Below are 23220 nucleotides of genomic sequence, written 5' to 3' on the forward strand. Positions count from 1 at the left end.
GTATGTATAGAATGTGCATTTTCCTCTCCTCTCCTCTCCTCTCTCCTCTCCTACCCTCTATCCACTATTCCTTCTCCTCTCTCCTCTCTTTATGCCAGGAGGACATGAAAGGACTGGTGTTTGTCTGCTTGCCTCTCAGATCACAGCTGGTATACAGTAAGTGGTTTCACAAAAGCACATTTGCAATTTGGCAACCTTATTTGGCCTGGGTTTAAAAGGCTGACCTGCTTATGGGCTTGTGGAAGAATTTGTCTAAAGCAAAATACACAAACTATCTCTCAAAACACAGTTTAAGGGTACCTCACTTCAAGGGCTATGGTAAACAGTGTTCAACGTCTTAAAAAAATAAAGTTGGACAGAAGACAAGTGACTTTCCTAGAGCAAATGTGGGCTGTCCTTTCATCATGTTCATTGAGTACTGGAAAATAAATAAATAAAAGGCTTACTGCTTTGATTCTCTTCAAAAGCAATTATGGAAGCCTTCGTAAACGGCAAACTCCAATGGATTGTTTTTGGCACATATAACTGGTCTACTTCAGACCCACTTCTTACAATATGACAAAAGAAGCTTGTTCCCAGTTTTGGCACATGTTTTCTTAAACTAAAGCCAAGAGTAAGCTTGCTGCACCTTTAATACAGATGAGATAGGAAACACTTGTTTTCCAATTCTTGCTATCTAATCCACTTGCTTTCCTCTCATGTTGGCCCCACTTCTCTCAATAGTCTGCTTCATGTTCATTTAAACAGTATGTGGCTCATGGTTTGTGAGAGATTATAAAAATGTAATTATCAGACCATAAGCTATCCTGATTCAAATATGAAATGACTGAATTTGGTTGGGAAGAATCTGTCTGCTAGATTGATAACATACAAATTGCTCCCAACATAATTTTGTTCTAACATATTTCCATATTAGTTTGAGTTGTGTATGAATTTTTATTAAATAATTCAGAAACCAATAGAATAATTTCATCTGGGAAGTGTATATTACATAAACATTACAGCTTATTTCTGATATAACACCTGCCCACCATGAGATTCTTAAAGCAAGAAGGGAGATTCTTTTAGTTGATCAAATGCATTCTCAGTGAGAAAAGAAGTTTTGTATGTTGTTGGGTTTTTTTTGCTTTAATTTATATGCCGTCCTTCTCTGGAGACTCAGGGCAGCTTACAATGCGTTAAGCAATAGCCTTCATACTTTTGTATATTTATACAAAATCAGGTTATTGCCCCCACAATCTGGGTCCTCATTTCACCTACCTTTGAAAGGATGGAAGGCTGAGTCAACCTTGAGCCTGGTAGGATTTGAACTTGCAGTAATTGCAAGCAGCAGATGTTAATAACAGTTAATAACAGTGCATTAGTCCACTGTGCTACCAAGGCTGTATGTGGTCTAGGATGAATGTCTTTCAGAGAGTACTCCTCCATTTTCTGGAAATATGGAATATTGCTCCAGAATGACTGTGTGTGTGTGTGTGTGTGTGTTTCAATTGTTTAAAAAGGCAGTTACAACATTTGCATTGCTAAGCAAGGCAGTTGTTAAGTGAATCATCCTCCATACAACCTTTTTGCCATGGTTGTTAAATGAATTATGTGGTTGCTAAGAGAATTTGGCTTCCCTCATTGAATTTGTTTGACAAAAGCTGGCTGGGTAATGGTAATCACATGACCTCACATGACCTGGGACAGTATAACCATCAGAAATACATGCTAGTTGCCAAGCACCAGAATTTTGATAAGGTGATCATGGGAATGCTGCAATGGTTGTGTGAGAACTGGTCATAAGTTACTTTTTCAATGACGTTGTAACTTGAATTCTCACTAGACAAATTGTTATAAGTCAAAAGCGACATGTAGTCATCTCGGATCTAGTTTTCAGCTGAATGCCTTTCAGACTTCACTTATTCCAGGAGATTCCCGATTCCTTCAGAAGCTCAGGCAGCTTAGTATCTCCTTAAAGATAACTAGATTGCAGCAAGCCCAGCAGCAAGTTCTCTCCTGGACATTACATCCTTCTGAGTTATGTAGTTGAAAAATTCATCTGTCTTTCTATTAAATTTCTCCTCTCCGCACATCTGCCTAACAATCTGGCTGCCAAGTTTATTGGAGCATCTCCTGTCATAGTACAAATCGATTCTGAAGCTTTTCAACAGCAGCATCTAACCACATTAAAAATACACTGAGTTTCTAACTGTTCCCTTCCGCTATGAGAGTACTGTATTCTATCGGTCCCTTATGCATTCTGGAATCTCAGCAATTCTAGCAAAAGGGCAGGCTTGTGTATTGATTTATTGGAAAGCTTACACAGACATTCATCGTGCACCTGTAACGCACATCATTCAACTTTTGTATTCATGTATCCTCAGAAATTGAAAGCACGTAAGTGGTTGTATAATTAACATTTCTGAAGCTTCCAGTCATTCCAACACTAAGGAAGAGAGGGAGTGGGTAGAGCAAGGGAAGGAAGTTGTGTCTCCAAGGAGGAAGGCACAGAGAATAATGTTTCTTCAGCCTCTAGACTAGAAGAGATGAATCCTGAAAGGATTTAGGTCTTGTTATCATCAGCAGAACAACAAATGGAGACTGAAAACTTTTCTAAAACTTCTTCGCTCAGTACTATCTCCATGGAGATAAAGCAGGGAGGAGAAACACCTTTGTTCTGAGTCAGGGAGAGAAGGGGATGGTCCATCTAGGTAACAGAAGGGCGAAAATAGAGATAGAGAGGAGAATAATGGGAGCAATAAACTTAGAGCCAGTAGTTCTTTGGGCAGAAATCTTAGCTATGCTAACAATAAAGATGTATTGGCTTCAAGATCATGACGCACAGGTCAAAAGAATCTATTTAAATGTGGGAAAAGTGGGAGGGAGAAGAATTTAGGTGCATGTGAGAACTGCACATTTATAGTGACTGTGTATCCAATCAGTTTTCAAGTGAATCTGCATAAAATTGGGAGCCTGAGATTTACTGCCAAATTCTGGTTCATTATGAAAATTCATAATTGTCCTGCTAGATTGAGTGAATCATAAGGGGATCATGTCAAAAGAAACCTCAGCTTAATTTTGACAGGTTGTTTGCCAGGTAATTTTGCTGTATTACCTTAATATTTTATACAGAACTATTTATTAGTTAGGGAGGTTGAGGGTTAAAATAATTAGCAAAATGTAAACTTGCAACAATTGTGAAAAAGAAAATAAACACTTGCTCACATACCATTACTTTTTAATTAGAAGTAGTATGATTATTCTCTTTCGAATAAAAATAATTCAACACATAATTATGTTAAAGAAATTTATTGTTATATTCCAGCTTTGCAGTCAAGGATTTTTCTTATCTGCATATCAGCAAATTTGCACTTTGAAGAAGTGAAAAAGCAGCCCCTCTCTTTACAAGTGCTTGGAGTAAGATTGGCCTCATGGTTACAAAAATATTTTTTCTATTTTGCTTTATCTTCTTCTTTCCTATGGTTGGATAGATTAAAATTAGTATTAATCAAGTAATTAATGGATAGTTATCTTCTATGTTGAGATTTTTTCCAAATAGAAACTGTCCTATTTACAAATGAGTAATAACTACACGGATTACTACATAGAGAATATATACACATTGTTTTATAATTTGATTAAGATCTAATGTCACAGTTGTAAATCTTTTCTACCATCCTAACAGAAGGCATGCTGTACTTCTGGACAAAAATCCAGATCACATGGAATTAATTGACCACCTTCCACCCAGGTGTAGTTTACTCTTGTTCCAGTTGCAAAGGCTTTTGAAACTTGGGAGCTCTTTTCATAAGTAATAACATTTTTGCAAAATGGTTTGATTTCTTCACTGATTGATGGAGACATTGCTACTGCCTTATCATCGAGGGAGAGCACACTATAATTAGCTGCTAGCTAATCTGCAAGTATAAAAATTCACAGTACAGTGATGCTTTCCTAGTAACAGCAACTTACTTAAACTCTGTTTCGAATGTAAAATTGAATGTTTGAATGGCAGACTCCCCAAATTTTGAAGTTCCAATAAATTTATTCAGCCAGTCAGAATAAATAGCTGGCTTCAAAAGTAATTGTGTTGCCTTTGGGCTAATTGTCCTATTCTTGACACAGTCATTTGAACTAAATCAAAATAAACTGGGTTTATTAGGAATACCAGTCTTTCGCTAAAGAACTTCCTCATAAAAGTTTCCCATCCCTATTTAAAAAACAGAGATTTGTATATTTTTGCACAAAAAAGCCTAGTTTACATATACAGTAATAAGACTGTATAAATTCAGTGCATCTATTGGCTATGATGGTTTGACTTGAGAGATAAATGGAAAGAACAAACTTAGAATATCAGATCATTTTACAGTGAAGCATTTGTCAAAATGTGACTATTTAACTATGTTGCGGTTTGTGAGTTACCTGTTTTAAGTTTTCTAAGGCTCTATTGGTATTACTTTACAATAGTGCATTAATAAAGATTTTATGATCTTCTGATTCCAAGTACTAAAATCACTGTTAACATGTGTAATGTGTGCTAGCATAATATCAAAAATTACAGTAGTAAACATATTTTGTAATGGAGAAAGTACATATTGCATAGGAAACTGGAATGGGATAAAACATTCTATCAGTTGAATTGATCTTATGTGAGCTCTAAAACACATTGGATTCAATTTAATTGAATAAGACAGTTGTATATAGTGAACCAATTGTGTTTTTCTTGTTATATAATGTGCATAACTTTTAGTTGCCTGCCAGGTGGCATGACCTAAGTTTAAAAGAGTCAGTCAGGCTTACAGTGAGTTTACAAAAGAAATATGATTTCTCAGAGGGTTAAACTAATGCTTATACTCTGGACTATATTGGTAAGAATTACTTTTCTATTATTCTTATTCTCTTAAGTAGTCAATGAATTGGTACATTCTGAATACTATAATTTTATTTAAAAAAAGAGCAGCTTAGCCAATAAATGAATTCATTATTAGGTTATATTTTATAATGTCATATAAGAGTAGTACTCAAGCCAGTTAACAAAGTTAAATTTGCAAAATTAAAGGAGTCAATCAATAAATTAAATCAATCAACAAATAAATCAAATAACATAGTGAATAATTAAAATCAACAGAATTAATAAAAAACATGCCTAAACAAAATTGCTTCCAACTGTAGAAGAAGTTAAAAAGACATGGCCAAACTTTCACAGAGGAAAACTCTACAATTCTGCAACTTTGGAGGGAGACAAAAACATTGTTTCTCCATCTGATCATAGGGCATAATCCAGATAATATGAGAAGGTATGGTTCTTAAAGTACTTAGATGCATATTAGTATGTATGGCAGAAATTCTTTTTGAACAGAGTACAATTGATCTTCATTTTCATCTTGATGGGGATAAATCTGTTCTCCAGCAAGCATGAAAGCGTCAGTCAGGATGGGGAAAACGCCTCCGTCTAGCGTATGACCGAATCTTGCAACTTGAAACTCCGCCCTTCCGGTTACCCCAGTTCTTCAACTCGGTCTATGCGTGACTAGACGTGTCTTCCATCCCTGTACGCTTTCACGGCTTTTTTGATCGGAATTTACCTCAACGGCTTCTCTCTCAGCTATCGGCTTGTTACGCTGCAGGTCTATCACCGCCTGCCAGCTGGAGCTCTCTCCCGCACGGGAGAATTGCTGCATTTAAAAGGCCTTTGCCTAGCAGCTTCCCTCTATCGGCTGGAGCGGCGGCTCGCCGTTTTTAGTCGCACTAATAGCCGGACGGCTAGCGACCTTCTAGAGACTCGCCCGACAGCGATTCGGCTCTTAGCAGACCTACGAGGACTGCGGCTCGGTAATTCAAGCCCTTAATTGTTTCCCTCGGCTGCGTCTATTTCGGCTTAAAATGGCGGATGCCACGCGGCGCGACGCAAATGAGCGCGGCAGCACCTCCTCCCGCCACCGTCATGACAGTGATCCTCTTGAGGGATCATCAGCCGGTCATCCACCCCCTGCAAAGAAGAGCAGGACGAAGACGGGAACCTCCTCCTCTGCCTCTATGGCAATTTCTCGTGAGGAGCAGAGGCGCCACAGGGGAATTGAGAAAGCCTTTCAAAAGGCTCAATCTCAGGCCTCTTCCACCATCGAGGGCAGGCCTGCCTCATTGCCAGGATCTCGGGCCCGATTACCACGATCGGTACGGGAGCTCTCCCCTGATGTGCCTGACACTTCGCCTGGTGCCCCCCCCTCGGATTCCCACCGCCTATTCCAGTCCCTTCCAGAGCCTGGACCATCTCCTCAGGACTCCTTGGTGCAGCCGCCTCCGCCTCCATCTATTCCTATGGCGGATTCCTTGGAGGCCTTCATTTCACGGGCTATTCGTCAAGGACGAGCGGAATGCTTACAGCAGGCTCCTGCTGCTCCTATTCTTACTTTGTCCAACCCTCAGAGAAGCTCTAGAGGCGACTTCCACCGGTAATGGGACCAAATGGATTTTCAATGTGCCAATGATCAAGCTTCCGTCTCAGAGAATGAAGACTACCAAGACGAGGCTTGGTCTGATGACGAGGGTTTGGGTCCTGACCAGCCCTCATTCGTTGGTCTCTTCAAACCGCACATGTTCCGTTCGCTTCTTTTTAAGGCAATTGCCACGACTCGCTTGGGGGTCCCCCCTACCTCTGTTCCGACTTCTGCCTCTGATGATCCAGCAACAGCTATGTTTGCAGAGCCCACGATTGATCCGGAGACCATCCCGGCTCCCAAGTTATTTACTGACATCTTACAACGCCAAAGGAATCTGCCGGGGGCGGGGCCCAGCCCGAACGGGCTAGATAAGCGGCTATATAATTCTGCCGCTCCCTTGGCGGACCTCTTACAGGTGCCCAAAGTGGATCCCCCGATAGTAGCTTTGACGAATACGGCTCATCCCACTGGCTCGACGGAAGACTCCCTCCGGCCGGAGGACAAGAGGGTGGAAAAAACCCTTCTCAAGGGTCACCAAGCTACCGCGTGGGCCATTAGGGCATCCACTTCAGCTTCCTTTTTCAACAGAGCTGCATTGCTCTGGCTTAAGCAACTGCAAGCTCGTCTGCCCTTGTCTGACTCTCGTGCCCATCAAGATTTGAATAAAATCACGGCGGCTCTGGAATATTCAGCGGATGCCACTTTGAACTCGACGAGGTTTTCTGCCAGGGCATTGGGATCCAATGTGACATCGCGCCGCCTGTTATGGCTTTGGAATTGGCAGGCCGACATGCGCAGCAAGTGGCAGCTCGCGTCTTCGCCTTACTCAGTGGGTTCCCTGTTTGGATCGGCTTTGGAACCCCTCCTCGTCAAAACCAGAGATCATCGGAAGATATTGCCGCCTCCTACTCGTCAAGGGGAGTCACGGTATTCTTCATCGTCTAGATTCCAGTCCTTTCGTGCCTCCAGCTCCTCTTTCCAACCTCGCTTTCGGCGATCCTACTCCTCCAGACCGCAGCAGGAGTCCCAGGTTAGGCAGGGGCCCAGGTTTCCCCCCCGACGTTCCCCTCGGGGAAGGAGGGGGGACGTTTCCCTCACAGGTCTAGATAGAAGGCCTTCCCAGGCTCCCATTGGTGGTCTCCTTTCCTTGTTTCTTTCTCAATGGGAGGCTTCTACCTCCGATCCCTGGGTGCTTAACACTATTTCCTTTGGGCTGTCCCTAGAGTTGTCTTCTCTTCCCCCCTCCCGCTTTGTTCCCTGTCCCGTCTCTCGGGACAAATCACAAAGGGACCTTATTTCGGCTGCTATCAACCATCTCTTAGAGATCTCAGCCATTGAGCGGGTTCCCCCTTCCCAGCAAGGTCACGGGTTCTACTCCCGTCTCTTTGTGGTCCAGAAGTCCTCGGGGGGTTGGCGGCCCATTTTAGACCTGAAGGCCTTGAACCGGCACATTAAGTACTGCCGGTTCAAGATGCAATCCCTCTCCTCGATCTTGGAATTGGTTCGCGCTTCTGATTTTCTATCATCAATCGATTTAACGGAGGCCTACCTCCATGTACCCATTTTGCCCTCCCACCGCAGTTTTCTCCTCTTTGCCTTTAGAGGTTCTCATTTTCAGTATAAGGCTCTGCCCTTCGGGTTGTCCTCAGCCCCCTGGGTTTTCACGAAGCTGATGGCCGCTTTGGCGGGCCATATTCGCTCCAAACCCCTGTGCCTTCAATTTTATTTGGATGATATTTTGATCCTCTCTCCCTCTCTTCATTCAGAAGCTCGGGCAGATTTGGTCACGGTGCTAAATTCCCTACAGGCACATGGGTTCTCTATCAACTAGGACAAGAGCCATCTATCCCCCTCTACCCGCATTCTTCATTTGGTGGCCCTAATTGATACTGTCTCTTCCACGGTTTCACTTTCCCCGGACTGCCAGGCCAGCCTGCGAGCCTTGGCGCGTCAGTGTCTAACTTCTGGCTCCGCCCCCATTTCCACTCTTTCACGACTATTGGGGATGATGGTGTCCACCTTTGGCATCACTCCGTGGTCCCGATTGCATAGCAGGGACCTTCAGTGGCTCCTGCTCCCCTTCCAAAGGTCGCTTCAGGATACTTCACCACGACACATTCGATTGCCAGTTCCAGTGCTCCACTCCCTTCGTTGGTGGACCTCAGACGCCTTGTCCCGTGGCTCCTTCTTCCAGGAGCCCCTTCGGATTCAACTGACTACATACGCCAGCCTCTCGGGCTGGGGGGCCCACCTTCTGCACCATATGACGCAGGGTCGGTGGTCATCCACGGAGACTCACCTCAACATCAACTTGCTGGAGCTCCAGGCCATACGACTCGCCTTGCTCCACTTCCGGGATCTGGTGGAAGGGAAGGACGTATTAGTCTTAACGGACAACACCACTGCCAAGGCCCATGTGAACAAGCTGGGGGGCACCCGTTCACGCTCTCTGATGGCCGAAGCCCAGCTCCTGGGCCTGTGGGCCGAGACCCACCTATCCTTTATCCGGGCGGACCACATATCCGGAGCAGCAAATGTTCAGGCAGATTCCCTCAGCCGGGCATGGGTGGACCACGGGAAGTGGTCAATCTCTCCGTCTCTGTTTCAAGAAATCTCGACCAGGTTCGGGACACCCCTTGTGGACCTGTTTGCTTCTCAGACGAACCACCAACTTCCACGTTATTTTTTGAGATTCCTGGATCTATGAGGGAAGCCACGGACGCTCTCCGTAGTCAGTGGCCGTCCGGCCTTCTTTACGCTTTCCCACCCTTACCTGTGATTCCCAAGGTGATCCAGAAGCTCCTCGAGGAGCAGGCGCAACTGCTCTTAGTCACCCCTTATTGGCCCATGCGCCCATGGTTTGCGGACTTGATGACCCTATCGGTCTCCCCGTCATGGCAAATTCCAACCTCCGAGATTCAATTGTCGCAAGGGGCTCTCCTCCATCCGGATCCGGGTTGGCTTCGCTTGACCGTCTGGCGGTTGAGCGGTTCCTCCTAACCGCAGTCCACGTTCCAGCTCTGGTGATTCCCACAATTCAAGCGGCTCACCGGCCCTCCACGGTCCGAATTTACGAAGCCACCTGGCGTGTCTTTACTTCCTGGTGTGAATCAGTTCCGGTGTCTCCGACATCGGCTTCCATACTTCATGTTCTGTCGTTCCTTCAGGCCAGTTTGGACAAGGGCCTCGCCCCAAATACTCTGTGCCGCCAAGTGGCCGCCATTGCATCTATACTGACCTGTGGTTCCACGGACTCCATCTCTCGTCGCCCCATTATCCAAACTTTCCTGCGGGGCGCTACCAACTTACGGCCTCCGACCATTCACCGGTTCCTTTCCTGGAACCTCAACAAAGTCCTGACCGCCCTCATGTCCCCTCTGTTCGAGCCTCTCCGCTCTGTCTCCCTCAGGTTTCTTTCCTTAAAGGTGGCCTTTCTAATGGCGATCACCTCCGCCCACCACATTTCGGAGCTCGCGGCGTTATCCATCCGAGCGGACCTATGCATTTTTCATAACGACAGGGTGGTCCTCCACCTAGATCCGGCATTTCTACCCAAAGTTAACTCGCCCTTCCATAGGGCACAGGAGCTCGTGCTTCCGGACTTTTGCCCACGTCTTTCACACCAGCTGGAACGCGCGTGGCACACCCTCGATGTCCGCCGGGCACTTAAGATATACATCAGCCGGACTGCAGCTCATCGGAAATCAGAGGCTCTCTTCGTAGCATTTCACCCTACGTCCATAGGATCCCGGGTGCCATCATCTACCTTGGGCCGTTGGATCAGGGCCGCGATCGCCTTGGTTTACCGCCACTCAGATTCTGTCCCTCCACGCCGGATCACGGCGCACTCAACCAGGAGCGCGGCAACATCCGCAGCATGGTCGACACAGGCGTCACTCGAGCCCTTTCATCAGACATTACAGAGTGGACTCCTTTGCATCGTCCCATGCGGCATTCGGCAGAAGGGTCCTTCAGGCGGTTCATCGGACCTGAGTGACACCGGGACCGTTTCTTCCCTCCCTGGTGACATCAAGCTTTGCTATGTCCCCATCCTGACTGACCCTTTCATGCTTGCTGGAGAATGGACGTTGGACTTACCTAATACGTCCATTCTCAGCATGAAGAAAGCGTCAGTCAGCCCCACCCGTCTGGATCCGGTCCGGTGGTGGCTGGGGGGGGGTTGTCTTCTAATTCTTTGTCGTTGTAGGAAGACAGGTCTCACGGGTCTGCACCTTCGCCCTCGCCGAAGAACTGGGGTAACCGGAAGGGCGGAGCTTCAAGTTGCAAGACTCGGTCATACGCTAGACGGAGGCGTTTTCCCCATCCTGACTGACGCTTTCTTCATGCTGAGAATGGACGTATCAGGCAAGTCCAACGTCCATTTCAGATCAAAGTTCTTGGAACTTTGGAACAGCCTTGTAACATTTAGAATGGCCATTAATGCCTGAAAAGCAAAAACCAGAAGGCTTTATCAAAAGTATTATTACTATTCTTCAGTTTAAGAATGCTAAGGAAAGATATTTTGTTGCTTGTGAATATGCAATTTGTGAAAAGAGTTGAACATAACTTTAGTTATTTTTTGTTGCTTCTCTCCTATAGCGGTGCCATGGCTTAGCAGTTAAGATGCTGGACTTGTCGGCTGGATAGCCGTCAGCCCAGGTTCAAGACCCAAGCTCCACACAATAGGGTGAGCTCCCATTACTTGCCCCAAATCCTGCCGACCCAGCAGTTTGCAAGCATGAAAATGCGAGTCAATAAATAGGTACCACATCGGTGAAAAGGTAACAGCGCTCCATGATGTCATGCTGGCCACATGACTGCAGTAATGTCTTCGGACAGCGCTGGCTCAATGGCCTTGAAACGGAGATGAGCACCACCTCCTATAATTGGCAATGACTAGCAGAGTAAAATTCGCAGAGACTCCTTTATCTTACCTTACCTTCTATAGTTAGGGAAGAATCACTAAGTAAAGACTTAGACTTAGAAGAAGACTTAGAATAACTTTATTGTCACTTTGAATGTACACTAATAGGCATATATTAAAATGAAATTTTGTTGCATACAGCTCTCAAAGGGTCACAACCTCCAATGTACACTACATAAACATAACAAAATACATACATATATACATACATACATACAAAATTATGCATATATCCACATATAATGACACTGAGAAACAATACAGTCTATTTCTGATGTATGCATGTATATGGTGAGAAAAACCAATCATGCAGGTTTACCAGAGGATAGCATAGGGAACAAAGCTGTTACAGAATCTGGTAGTCTGCTAGACATATTTTGAAACCTCCTCCCAGAGGGCAGCAACAGAAACAGACCGTGAGGTGGGTGTGTGGGATCTCTAACAATGCTTTGAACTCTAAGTACATAGCGCTTATAAGCAGTATCCTGAATGACAGGAAGCCATCTTCCTATAATCTTCTTGCTTGTCCTTACCACTCTCTGAATGAACTTTCTCTCTGAGGCACTGCAACCACCAAACCAAACAGTGATGCAGTTTGTTAAAATGCTCTCAATCGTACTTCTGTAAAAAGTGGCCAGGATAGAAGGAGAAAGATTTCCTGCTCTCTTCATCCAATGCAGGAAATGCAGACGCTGGTTTGCACGCTTCACTGAGGATGACATGTGGAGAGACCAGTTCAGAGTGTTAGTTATCTGCACCCCCAGATATTTAATACTGTTGACCATCTCTACAGCTGCATCCTTGATACTGAGTATGACCATGCCGGCTCTTTCTAAAATCTAAATTGATCTCCTTTGTTTTATTAACATTTAGAACCAAGTTACTTTTATTGCACCAGTCCACCAGAGCCAGCCTTCAGCTCTTCCCTTTAAGCACGCTGATGACTGATTCAGTACGCTGATGACACCCAGCTGTACATCTCCACCCCAGGCCACCCCAATGATGCCCTTGAAGTGATGTCCCAGTGCCTGGAGGCCGTGCGGGCCTGGATGGGGAGAAACAGGCTCCGACTCAACCCCTCCAAGACCGAGTGGCTGTGGCTTCCAGCGTCCCGATATAGCCAGCTGACGCCATCGCTGGCTATTGGGGGCGAATCACTCGCCCCCACGGAGAGGGCTCGCAACTTGGGCGTCCTCCTGGACGCACGGCTGTCTTTAGAAGACCATTTGACGGCCGTGGCCAGGGGGGCTTTTTATCAGGTTCGCCTGATACGCCAGTTGCGCCCCTTTCTAGATCGGGACTCTCTACGCACAGTCACTCAGGCACTAGTCACTTCCCGCCTGGACTACTGCAACGCTCTCTACATGGGGCTCCCCTTGAAGAGCACCCGGAGGCTCCAGCTGGTCCAGAATGCGGCCGCGCGGGGGATTATGGGGGCGACGAGGCGCTCCCATGTGACACCTCTCCTGCGCGAGCTGCACTGGCTCCCGGTAGTCTTCCGGGTGCGCTTCAAGGTGTTGGTGACCACCTTTAAAGCGCTCCATGGCTTAGGGCCGGGGTACTTACGAGACCGCCTTCTGCCACCAATAGCCTCCCACCGGCCAGTACGCTCGCACAGAGTGGGCCTCCTCAGGGTGCCGTCCACCAGACAATGTCGGCTGGCGACCCCCAGGGGGAGAGCCTTCTCTGTGACGGCGCCCACCCTCTGGAATAACCTTCCCCCGGAGTTACGTATAATAACAGACCTCCGGATTTTTCGTCGGGCCCTGAAAACTTATTTATTTCAACTAGCTGGGCTGGCTTGAGCTAAATTTTAAATTGGTTTTAAATTGGGTTGTTTTAATTTACGGCCAGAATATCTAATTATTTTAATACTGTTTTTTAAATTTTGTATGCTTTGTTTTTACTTAGGCTGTGCACCGCCCTGAGTCCTATTTGGAGAAGGGCGGTATAGAAATTTAAACAAATAAAATAAATAAAATAAGCATCTTCATTGTCATCCCGGATAAGACCCACCATTGCTATATCATCTGCATACTTCACAATATGGTTTGTAGCAGACTTGGCACAGCAGTCGTGGGTCATCAAGGTGAACAGTAGCAGACTCAAGACATAGCCCTGTGGGGAATCTGAACACAAGGGGATGGAATTGGAAACTTTTATTCAAATTTGCACAAACTGGGACCTATCAATAAGGAAATCCAGTATCCAATTAAATTAAGGCATTATTAAAACTTAATAGGTCCAGTTTGTTCACCAAATGCTGAGGAATGATTGTGTTGAACGCCAAACTAAAATCAAGAAACAGCATTTGCACAGGAGTATTCTTCTCCTCCAGATGTGCCAAGCTAAGTTGAAGCACATAGGAAAGTGCATAATCTATAGAGTGGTTCTTCCGATAGGCAAACTGTAATGAGTCAAAGGGGGAAGGGGGAAGGCATGAAACCATATAGTCCAATCTCTCAAAACACTTCATCATAATGGAAGTGAGTGCAATTGGACGGTAACCATTTAAGGCATGCAATATAGTTTTTGGGGTCATTGATACAATGATGGCAGTCTTAAAACATGATGGAACCATGGCCTGATGCAACAAGAGGTTGAAGATGTCTGTGAGAACAGTGGCCAGCTGGTCAGCACACTCCTTAAGTACTCACCCAGGGATATTATCAGGACCAACAGCTTTCTGGGTATTGACTTTCCGCAGGAACTTCCGAACAGCAGTTGTATCAAACCTGACTGCCTGCTCATCAGGGAGGGGAACAGCCTTCTTTGCTGGAATGTTGATTGTGGCCTCAAACCATCCAAAAAACATATTCAGTTTATTTAGAGAATCTGTGTCACCCTTACATGTCAGGAAAGCTGTCTTATATAATGACCCGAATACCTTGCCTCATACATCTCGAGTCCATAGGAACTTGAAAGAAGTTCTGTACTTTCTGACTATATGCCCGCTTTGCTGTTTTTTAGCATGTCTCAGATCAGCTCTTGCTATTCTAAGTGCTGCCACATCACTTGATTTGAAAGCTGTGTTTCTCACCTTCAACATCACACAGACCTTCTGTGACATCCAAGGTTTCTCATTTGATCGTATGACAAAAGGCTTAAAAACACTGACATCCTCCATACCCTTTTGCATATAAGCAGACATGGTAGAAGCCATTATATGGGAGGAAATGATATTGGTCTCAGAAGATTAATTTCTAAATTAATATGTAAAGAGTGAAAAGTGTCTTTTCCAAGATCATCCAGATAATTTATATCATTTAACTAGAAGTGTGAAAGACCAGAAAAGCAAAAAATTGCAAGAAGAAATCCCATGGGTTTTTATGCTACTATTTCCTAATGGAAAAATGGATTATGAGATATTTCCTAATATTTCATTTATAAATGATATATTACAATTAGAACATAGGTCAACAGTTTGCAAAAAAAAGGCAATTTGGGATTGTATGATCAATAAATCACAGAAAGGCTCATTTAATTCTTTCTGCATTGATAGTCTGTGTTAAGCATAATAGCTAGTTCTGCTTATCACTGTTAAGGAGGAATTAGAGAAAGTGGAACAGGTTTAGAGAAGGACAACATAAACTACCAAAATTCAAAAATGTAAGCTTTTTAAAAGAAAATTAAGGAACCTGAAATGGTTAGCTTTGAGAAAGGAGAATGAGGACAATAATGTGATATAACTCTTTAAATACCTGAAAAGAGGCATACGGAAAATTTCAGGACTTGTCCTCTGCCACTCCACAATAAATGAAATAGAATGATAAACTTAAGTTACAGGAATGTTGATTCAGATAAAATTTTACAAACTTCCTAAATAATAGCATTTGGTTGTTAGAATCATACGACTTCTCTTTGACAGATATGTTTGAGGAGAATTTGGGTAGCTCTGTCAGGAATGTATTTTTTCAATAAGTAACAGCTGGATTAATTAGTGTATACATTTCTTATAAACTGAAACCCTACTATTCCTTTATTTAACTATTAAATACTAAAGAAAAATAAGCTTCTATTAATACATGTTTTTATTTAAAGACAATAAATTGAATTATGTTGCATATACCATATTAGATTTCTATATTTGGAGTCTCCTTTGAGGCTTTTATTTTATTGCCCTTTTTCTTCTGTAAACTTTATTTTTATAATAATAAACCTGTGGTATAAAATTAAATCATGTTTTAAAAACTGTAGTGTAATTTACTTATTCCAACCATCCAATCTTTAAAATGGTATTTTTTTTTCTTTCTATTAAAAAAAACCGATCCTAATTATAGCCTTATATAAGTAAATCCAATTTTATATACCAAATTTTCCAGAGATAGGCATCTGTGATTGACCTGTTTAGACTAATATTCATCTGGCATGCCTGACTATAAGCTATCATTGGTTTAAAGATGCAGATTTCATCTACTATATAGTGCTTATGGCCAAATATCTAGTTATGCAAGAGAGATACTCAGGCACCAATGTGATAAAGATCTGACATTCTGTTTAGACATTCAATGTTTTTTAACCTAACCTATCAAGGTAGTTGTACACAGAAATGGTATTTTCAAATTGTTTATATCATGTAGCAAAATCCGGAAATAAGATCTGAATATTATTCTTAGCATGCTGCTAATTTTTCTATCACTCTGATTCAAAAAGTCTCTTTCAAGTCAAACCCAACTTTTGGTAACTACTTGAAACATATCTCTTACAGTTTACTTGACAGGAGTATGGAAATGTTTTGTCAATGTTTTCCCAGTTTACCTTTAATCCTTATATTCTGGAGATTCCCATCCAAGTATTTTCTAAAGTTGATTCTGATAGAAGAGAATATTTGTAGCTCAGGATTAAAGTGTGAGGTCCTTGGTGCTCTCTGAATTTAGTCGGGGTGTTTTGTTTTGTTTTGTTTTTTGCAGATGTTTCATTACCAAACTAGGTGCACTCACTGGTGATGTTACCTAGTGTGGTAATGAACTATAAGAAAACCAACAAGCTTAAAGAGCACCAAGTACCCGAAAGAATTGATCCTGATTAGCTTCTGGTCTAAAGTCTGTCATAAACTGCTGCCTGCAGAAAATCAAAGGAATATACGTATTTCACTCTCTGTATGCTATACAGTATATACAACACACACACACGCACACACCTCTTTATCTTTGAACCAGATATGTGAGATTATTAAAAAATGGTCAGAGTGTAATTTTTTTAGGCATAGGTAATGTTACTTTTCTTGTTCTTTTCACCAGTTTTCTTCCATTGGGTTTATTACCCCTCTTAATTCTACCTTGTGCTTTATTGGAAAGGACTAATATAGAAAATCTAAATAACACAATTATTTGGGAATTCTATCCATAGGAAATAGAAATAGAAGTTAAAATATATCCCCTTATTTAATAAAAATGACAAGCAGAACCACTTGGTGGTCATGTCTTGACATTACTGTACTCCACTCTGAAACTTGCCTAATAAATATACAGTTGTGTTTATATAAATGCCAAAAAAATGTTGGTATGATATAACACTAGATAAATGGGAGAATGCATGGATGAAGGGACTAAAATTTACATTAAATTATACTTTGAAAGAGAACTTATATAAAATTATGTATCATTGGTACTTGACCCCAGATAGACTAACCAAAACGTATAAAAGGATTTCTAATCTGGAAATGTAGTCAAAATCCAGGTTCATTTTATCATATGTGGTTGACTTGCAAAAACTTGGTTTTGTGCTTGGCCAGAAGCCCTGTGAGTGTGATATAGTCTTGATGTTGTTGAAGATTTTTAATGAAACAGCTGCTATGTTTTTTATTGTGAATTATATATTTTATTATAAGCCACCCAGAGTTACATATATGAGATCAGTGCTGCATAAATCAAAGAATGCCTGATAATTTAATAGATAATTGTACAGTGAGTGTGTGTTTAAATGTTCTGAAATTCTTTCTTGGGCTTTCATGTGCTTAAGCATTTTATTGGTTTATTATTTTGAGTTGGATTGCTGCAATCTCCATAAGTAAATCCTCCTTCAACAATAATGTTCAGAAGTGCAGTTGGCAGACAAAGCTGCAGAACATTAGTACACATTCCAACATTGATTGGGATGCTTCCTTGCAAATATATTCTATCTCAAGTTTTATTGCTAACACATAAGATCTTGAATGTTCATGGGCATAAGTACTTGCAGAATCTTCCTTTACTTGTTTGACACAACATGGCAAGCAAACATTGTATGTCTTTGAATTAATCATTATAGTGTTTTGATATTTTTCAATTGAACAGATTTTTTTATATTTGTCAAAAGCCTTCATTGTATATTTCCACATAAAATAAAAATGAAACACAGGACTGAGTTGTTCTAGACAGCGTCTTGTTGACTGCATCTATAAAGCTTCCAAATTAATAGGAGTAGAGATGGCCTGCCTGACTCGCATCACAGGCTGGATCTGCAGTAATCTATTTGGTTTTCTGTTGATCCTGATGGCAGCTTTTCTTGATAATTTTTAATCCTCGATAAATAGCTCATTAATGGGATTGTGCATGGTTTGAACAATACGCAACAATGATTGACCTATAGTTCCCATATTATGCTTCATCTCTGACAGACATCTAGATTTTTGAGCAATGAAAACAATAAAAAAAAAAACCACTTGTTTTAAAACATTGATTTCCCAAAAAAGCAATGATTAACTGACAGGGTAACTACAATAAAACACATTAGTTTTTAATAGATGTTCTGCTGCTCTGAAAATAATATTTCTTCAGAAGTCAGCTATTTAAATACACCTTGTGTCAGTTTAATTTCTTTCCTAGTATGCTGCTGACTGAGAATTATTTTGGGACAGGTGGAAGGAATGTCACCAGATTTAACAACACAAATCCAGAGTTTCAAACAGGCATCATCTCCTTTCGGTTTTGTTAAATGTTAGAGAATGAAATAGAGTCTTCAGTCTAAAGACTGAATGTAGTCCCTTTCAATGAATAAGAGTAATACAGAGTAAAAAACAAGGTGTATTCATCATTTATTAAACAGACTGCAGGCAAACAGTAATTTACTTATATTAATATAATTCATTAATAGTGCTATTCAGTGAAACGGGGGAAATGAGTAGTACATAAGTAAAAGGATTTGGTACACAATTCCATTTTCCCCTGATCTTTCTGAAATCTGTATCTTGAATGTATAGAGGCCTTATTCTGAAGAGAATTTGGTGTGTGGATGGAAGAGCAATGGTATAACTTGTCTGAAGAAGTTGGGCGTGCTTGTTTTTAAACATGTGAGTGTGAGCATGTCTCTCTGTATATGTGGGTGTGTATACAGTATATACATTAATCTGCTATTGAGAAGATATATAGTAATAGATATTAATGAATGTTATAATTATGGCTTCTACTCTAATTGAATTGAGAGGAGCAATCCTGATGTGAGAAGACCAGGATGGAGAGTTCCAAGTATATATGGAATATATATTTTAGCCATTATCTATCCACTGCAGGATGAAGGCCTTTTTTGCATGTTTCCAACCAATATAGTCCTGAGCTTTCTTTTGCCAATTGGGCCCATAATACTTACTGGTATGGCCGATCCATCTTGTTTTAGGTCTCTTTCGGGGGGTGGGGGGAGAGAGAGAGAGATGTATTTACATGTACTGTTTTTTATTGGATTATATGTAATGCCAAATACTATACTAACTCTTTTTTTTTTAAACAGCAAAATTTAGAAAGTAATCTTACCAGCCTTATCAAAAGAAACACTGAACTGGAAACACTTTTGGCTAAATTAATTCAAACTTGTCAACATGTAGAGGTAAGTACTAATTTCAGTGATATTTAATTCACTATTCTTTCTGAATATGTGACATTCTGTTTTACAGACTTTTAAAATAATCATAATATTACCGTTTGAAAACATATATATTTATTTATTTTATATATACCTATTCTTTTTGTTTTAACCGTTCTGTTGTGTCTGACTCTTGACGACTTTATAGGCAAGTATACACCTATTATAAAGTTGAATATAGACCAAATAGATAATTTAGTATCTTCTTTATAGAGCAGTGGTCCCCAACCTTTTTATCGCCGCGGCCCGCTGAGCGCGCGCAGGGGTGGGGGCACGGCCCAGGAGCTTTTGCGTAGGCCCATTGCGCACGGCCCAGGAGCCTTTGCGCTGCAGCGTTCATGTCCCCCGGCCGCTGCGCGGCCCGGTGCCAGGTACTCCACGGCCCGGCACCGGTCCGCGGACCGGGGGTTGGGGACCACTGTTATAGAGCAATCAAGTAAATGTCATGGAGATTTCACTGTTGGAAAATATATATAATTTTGTATTAAATGAAATAGCATTTGTTTATTGTTAACACACTTGTAAAAAAAATTCAATAAAAGATAAAATATTTCCAATAGTTAAAGGCAGATTATATAAAAACCATTTTAATGTATGTATATAATTCATTTAATGGTTAAATGATAAAATAAAGGAAAAAATAATTTTTGTTTTTCTAGAATATATTGTCCTACCAGTAGAAAAAGTAGAATGATCAATTATTTTATGTTAATATATTGTTTTAGTTATATTCTCTGGTGTTTTCTTTGAAGTCTGGTAGAAATAAAGTTGGAATGAACAATTGGTAACATGAAATACAGATTGCTTCCTGCAGTAAACAAGCTGTAAGGGAATTCATACATGATGACAAGTGAGCCCAAGAGATTTCACAACATCCTGGCATGAACTAACTATATGCTGTAAAATATCCTCCATAATTCTTTGTGGCACACAGAGGCTCTTTAACAGATAGATTAATGTGGACAGAATTCCCTGAAGATAAAAAAAATTGACCTTCATAATTAAAATTAATTAGAGCATCTTTTGGAAACTTCACAGCATTATTTCCAATTTAAACTTTCCGTGTCACATGGCCTCTGTTTTACTCTGACAGTCATATTAAAAAAGTAAATTCAATTGCTAATATAGTATTGCTATTTATTTATTTATTTATTTATTTATTTATTTGCTGCTCATCTCACTATAACTTTATATATAACTCGAGAAAAAATCCACTGTTAATATTTTATTAATTGTCCATAAAAATAATCGGTTAATTTAAGAAATATACGGTAATTTTCTATTAGGATCCCTGATGGCGTAATGCAGTAGAATGCAGTATTGCTGTGCTACCCCACTTCCTCACACACACACACACACACACACACACACACACACACACACACACATAAAGCAAGAGTTCTACAGTTGTTTATTCAGACCCCACAATCAGGTCATTAGAAAGTATCCCCATTGCGTAGGTTTGGATTCCAAGCTCCTCATGGCAAGAATCAGTGGGAACTGAGTCCAACGGGCGCACATGAAGTCCAGGAAAACAGTCCATGAGTCAAACAGGTCAGGATATATGGCACAAGCACACAAGGCACGGAGTGTTACTCCAGCAACACTCAAGTCCTTGGGGCAGGATTAAATAGCCGATGCTGGTGCAGCCCTTCCCAAAAGGTGAGGTTGCCTCCTTGCAAGTAGTGTAGCCAACCAGCATTGTGCCTATCTCCTCTCTGCCCTATGTTTCCTTGAATCAGGAGGAGGTATAGACTCATCTTCCTCCTTCACTATGACAATTGCAGGGAAATTCTACCCATAGTCTGGAGTTCAATTCTGATGGGGCTTGAAGTTGACTCAGCCTTTCATTCTTCTGAGGTCGGTAAAAGGAGGACCCAGATTGTTGGGGGTAGTATGCTGTTTCTGTAAACTGCTTAGAGAGGGCTGTAAAGCCCTGTGAAGTGGTATATAAATCTAAATGGTATTGCTATACTGTAATTTTATTATAAAAGTAAATATGGCATAATTATTTTTTTTAATTTAAATTTTAATCAACTTATCATCTCAAAAATAACTGATACTGATTTATAGGTAAGTCTAACCCTGAATTACAATAAAGGACTCATAATTCAATGTGTCCTAATATTTTTCTAATTTATTAGAAAGTATAATCATGGCTACCTTTAGATATACTGTGTAATAAACAAGCACAGTAATAGCATAAGAAAAATGGAGGCACTCCATACTTCTAAATGTGTGACTGCTAACAGTTTCAGGACTTGATCTGGAAGTTGTTCAGATTGGAGAAAGCTGATCAGTGACCATTCAAAGTTAAAAGTAGGCTACCTCTTCCTGAGCTGCTTTTGGCCACAATGCAGTGTTAACCCTAAACAGTGTTAAATGCAAATTAACAAACTCAGCTCTGTGATCTTAATTAATCTATTCATGACTGCTGCCTGTAACTGACAAGACTTTAATTAGTTTTCCATTGCGCTGCTAAGACACTTCATTTACATATGGGATTTCGTCATCTTCCTGTCAGGGACTGAGCGTGGAGTTTCCTCAAATCTTTTAACCACGCCCTCTCTGCTCCTCGTCTCCCCAGTTATTTCGCTCAGTCTACTTGTAGGGACCTGTTTTTTTCCCTCTGCTCGAGTTTTCAGTATATTGATTAGGGAGCTTTAGTTTTCTTATTTTTGTTGTGCTTTCTGGGCGATTTGTTAATGGAGCTGAAGACTTACATTGGGACAGCTTGCGGCTGCTGCTGTCCCTCGTTTACGGCGGTGGGTGACTGGATCTGGGGCTCCAGACCATCACCCCGCCTCCCAAAGTGCAAGAGATCGGAGTCTGACCCAGCTGGGCCGCTCCAAAGCGGCCCGCGCCGTTTCCTTGGCCGCTGGTGAGCGCGTCGGTTCCAGGTGAGCCTGGTTAACCGCGGCCACCATTTTTTACAGCTCCAGTTAGTGTAGGGCGGCTCTGGAGTTCCTGGTAGCCTAGCTATTCAAACTCCGTTGATTTCTTTGCCTCACTGTCAACGCCGGGAAGCAGAATTTCAGGCGCTCTGGTGTTTCGCCGACGCTGATCGTCCTGGAGCAGCTGCGGGGCGCTGGGAGCCGGTAACTGTTTTCACGCCCATTTCGCTTTGAATTTGATTGACAGTTGAGGTGTTGGCGGTGTGAGGGGATTATTAATCTCGACCGCCCTTGTTGCCTGCCAGCTGAGGAGGGGGACAGAGAGTAACGACCGTTTGGAGGATTCCTAATTCTGTCTGAGGTACTTCCTTTGTGACGGTTGACTGGGACGGCCATTTTGTGACTCAGATTTTGCCGCCAAAACTGTTTCTATTTATCTGCAGCCTGCTGCTGTTTGGAATAACTTTACCATGGCAGATCAGGAATTCTCTTCTGACAGTGAACAGGTTTGCATATGCAGGTGTACATTGCCAATATCGGGCCATGCCCTTCGGTCTCCTCTGCACCACGAACTTTCACCAAGTTGTTGGCAGTGGTAGCAGCTTGTATCCGGCGTGTTCCGATCAGAATACTCTGTTATCTCGACGACATTACTGCTTTCTCAGTCTCCTCAACAGGCTCTCCAGGATCTGGAGACGGTGACCAACATCATCACTCGTCATGGATTCTCCATAAATCATCGAAAGAGCCATCTTCAGCCTACAACCAGAATTGCTCACCTTGGGGCGTTGATAGATTCGGAGGAGGGACTGGTTTTCCTGTCACTGGAACGGCAGAACGACATCAGGACTTTAGTTCGACATGTCCTAGATCATCCATAGGTAACATTTCTAACCTTATCAACGTTGCTCGGGAAATTTATTTCTTGTATCTCAATAGTGCCATGGGCGCAACGGCATGCACACCAGCTCCAGTGGTTCCTCTTGCCAGCGCAGAAGTTGGGCCAAAGCACATCGGCATCCAAGGTGAGGCTTCCTTCCAAGGTACGAGCGTCCCTCAGGTGGTGGTACTCCGAGGCGATCAGCAGGGGTTGCTTTTTCCAGGAACCCAACAGGATTGTGGTGACATCAGATGCAAGCCTGTT

The 23220-nt window shown here is 42.2% G+C and overlaps 1 protein-coding gene and 1 long non-coding RNA gene across 14 annotated transcripts in view; one reads left to right on the forward strand and one right to left on the reverse strand.

Moving 5' to 3' along the window:
* MID1 (midline 1) overlaps window positions 1-23220 on the forward strand; it is a 264924-nt gene that overhangs the window by 215474 nt on the left and 26230 nt on the right. For 6 of the 13 annotated variants that reach the window (XM_087871433.1, XM_087871437.1, XM_087871435.1 and 3 more), the window contains 2 exons: window positions 18527-18616; window positions 19051-19146. The exons of 1 other annotated variant lie outside the window; for it this stretch is intronic. In XM_087871433.1, coding sequence (XP_087727559.1) covers window positions 18527-18616; window positions 19051-19146 — 186 coding nt within the window. The remainder of the gene's footprint in view (window positions 1-18526; window positions 18617-19050; window positions 19147-23220) is intronic. 6 more of the 13 variants (XM_034435531.3, XM_087871440.1, XM_034435503.3 and 3 more) reach the window with 1 other exon arrangement.
* On the reverse strand, window positions 11406-16407 carry LOC148113503 (uncharacterized). The gene is made up of 2 exons (XR_015728268.1): window positions 14004-16407; window positions 11406-12055 (listed from the first exon to the last, which is right to left on the reverse strand). It is a non-coding gene; the product is annotated as an uncharacterized LOC148113503 (long non-coding RNA).

This window comes from Pantherophis guttatus, chromosome 5 (genome assembly GCF_059756535.1).
Source record: "Pantherophis guttatus breed Tessera chromosome 5, ASM5975653v1, whole genome shotgun sequence".
Lineage (NCBI taxonomy): Eukaryota > Metazoa > Chordata > Lepidosauria > Squamata > Colubridae > Pantherophis > Pantherophis guttatus.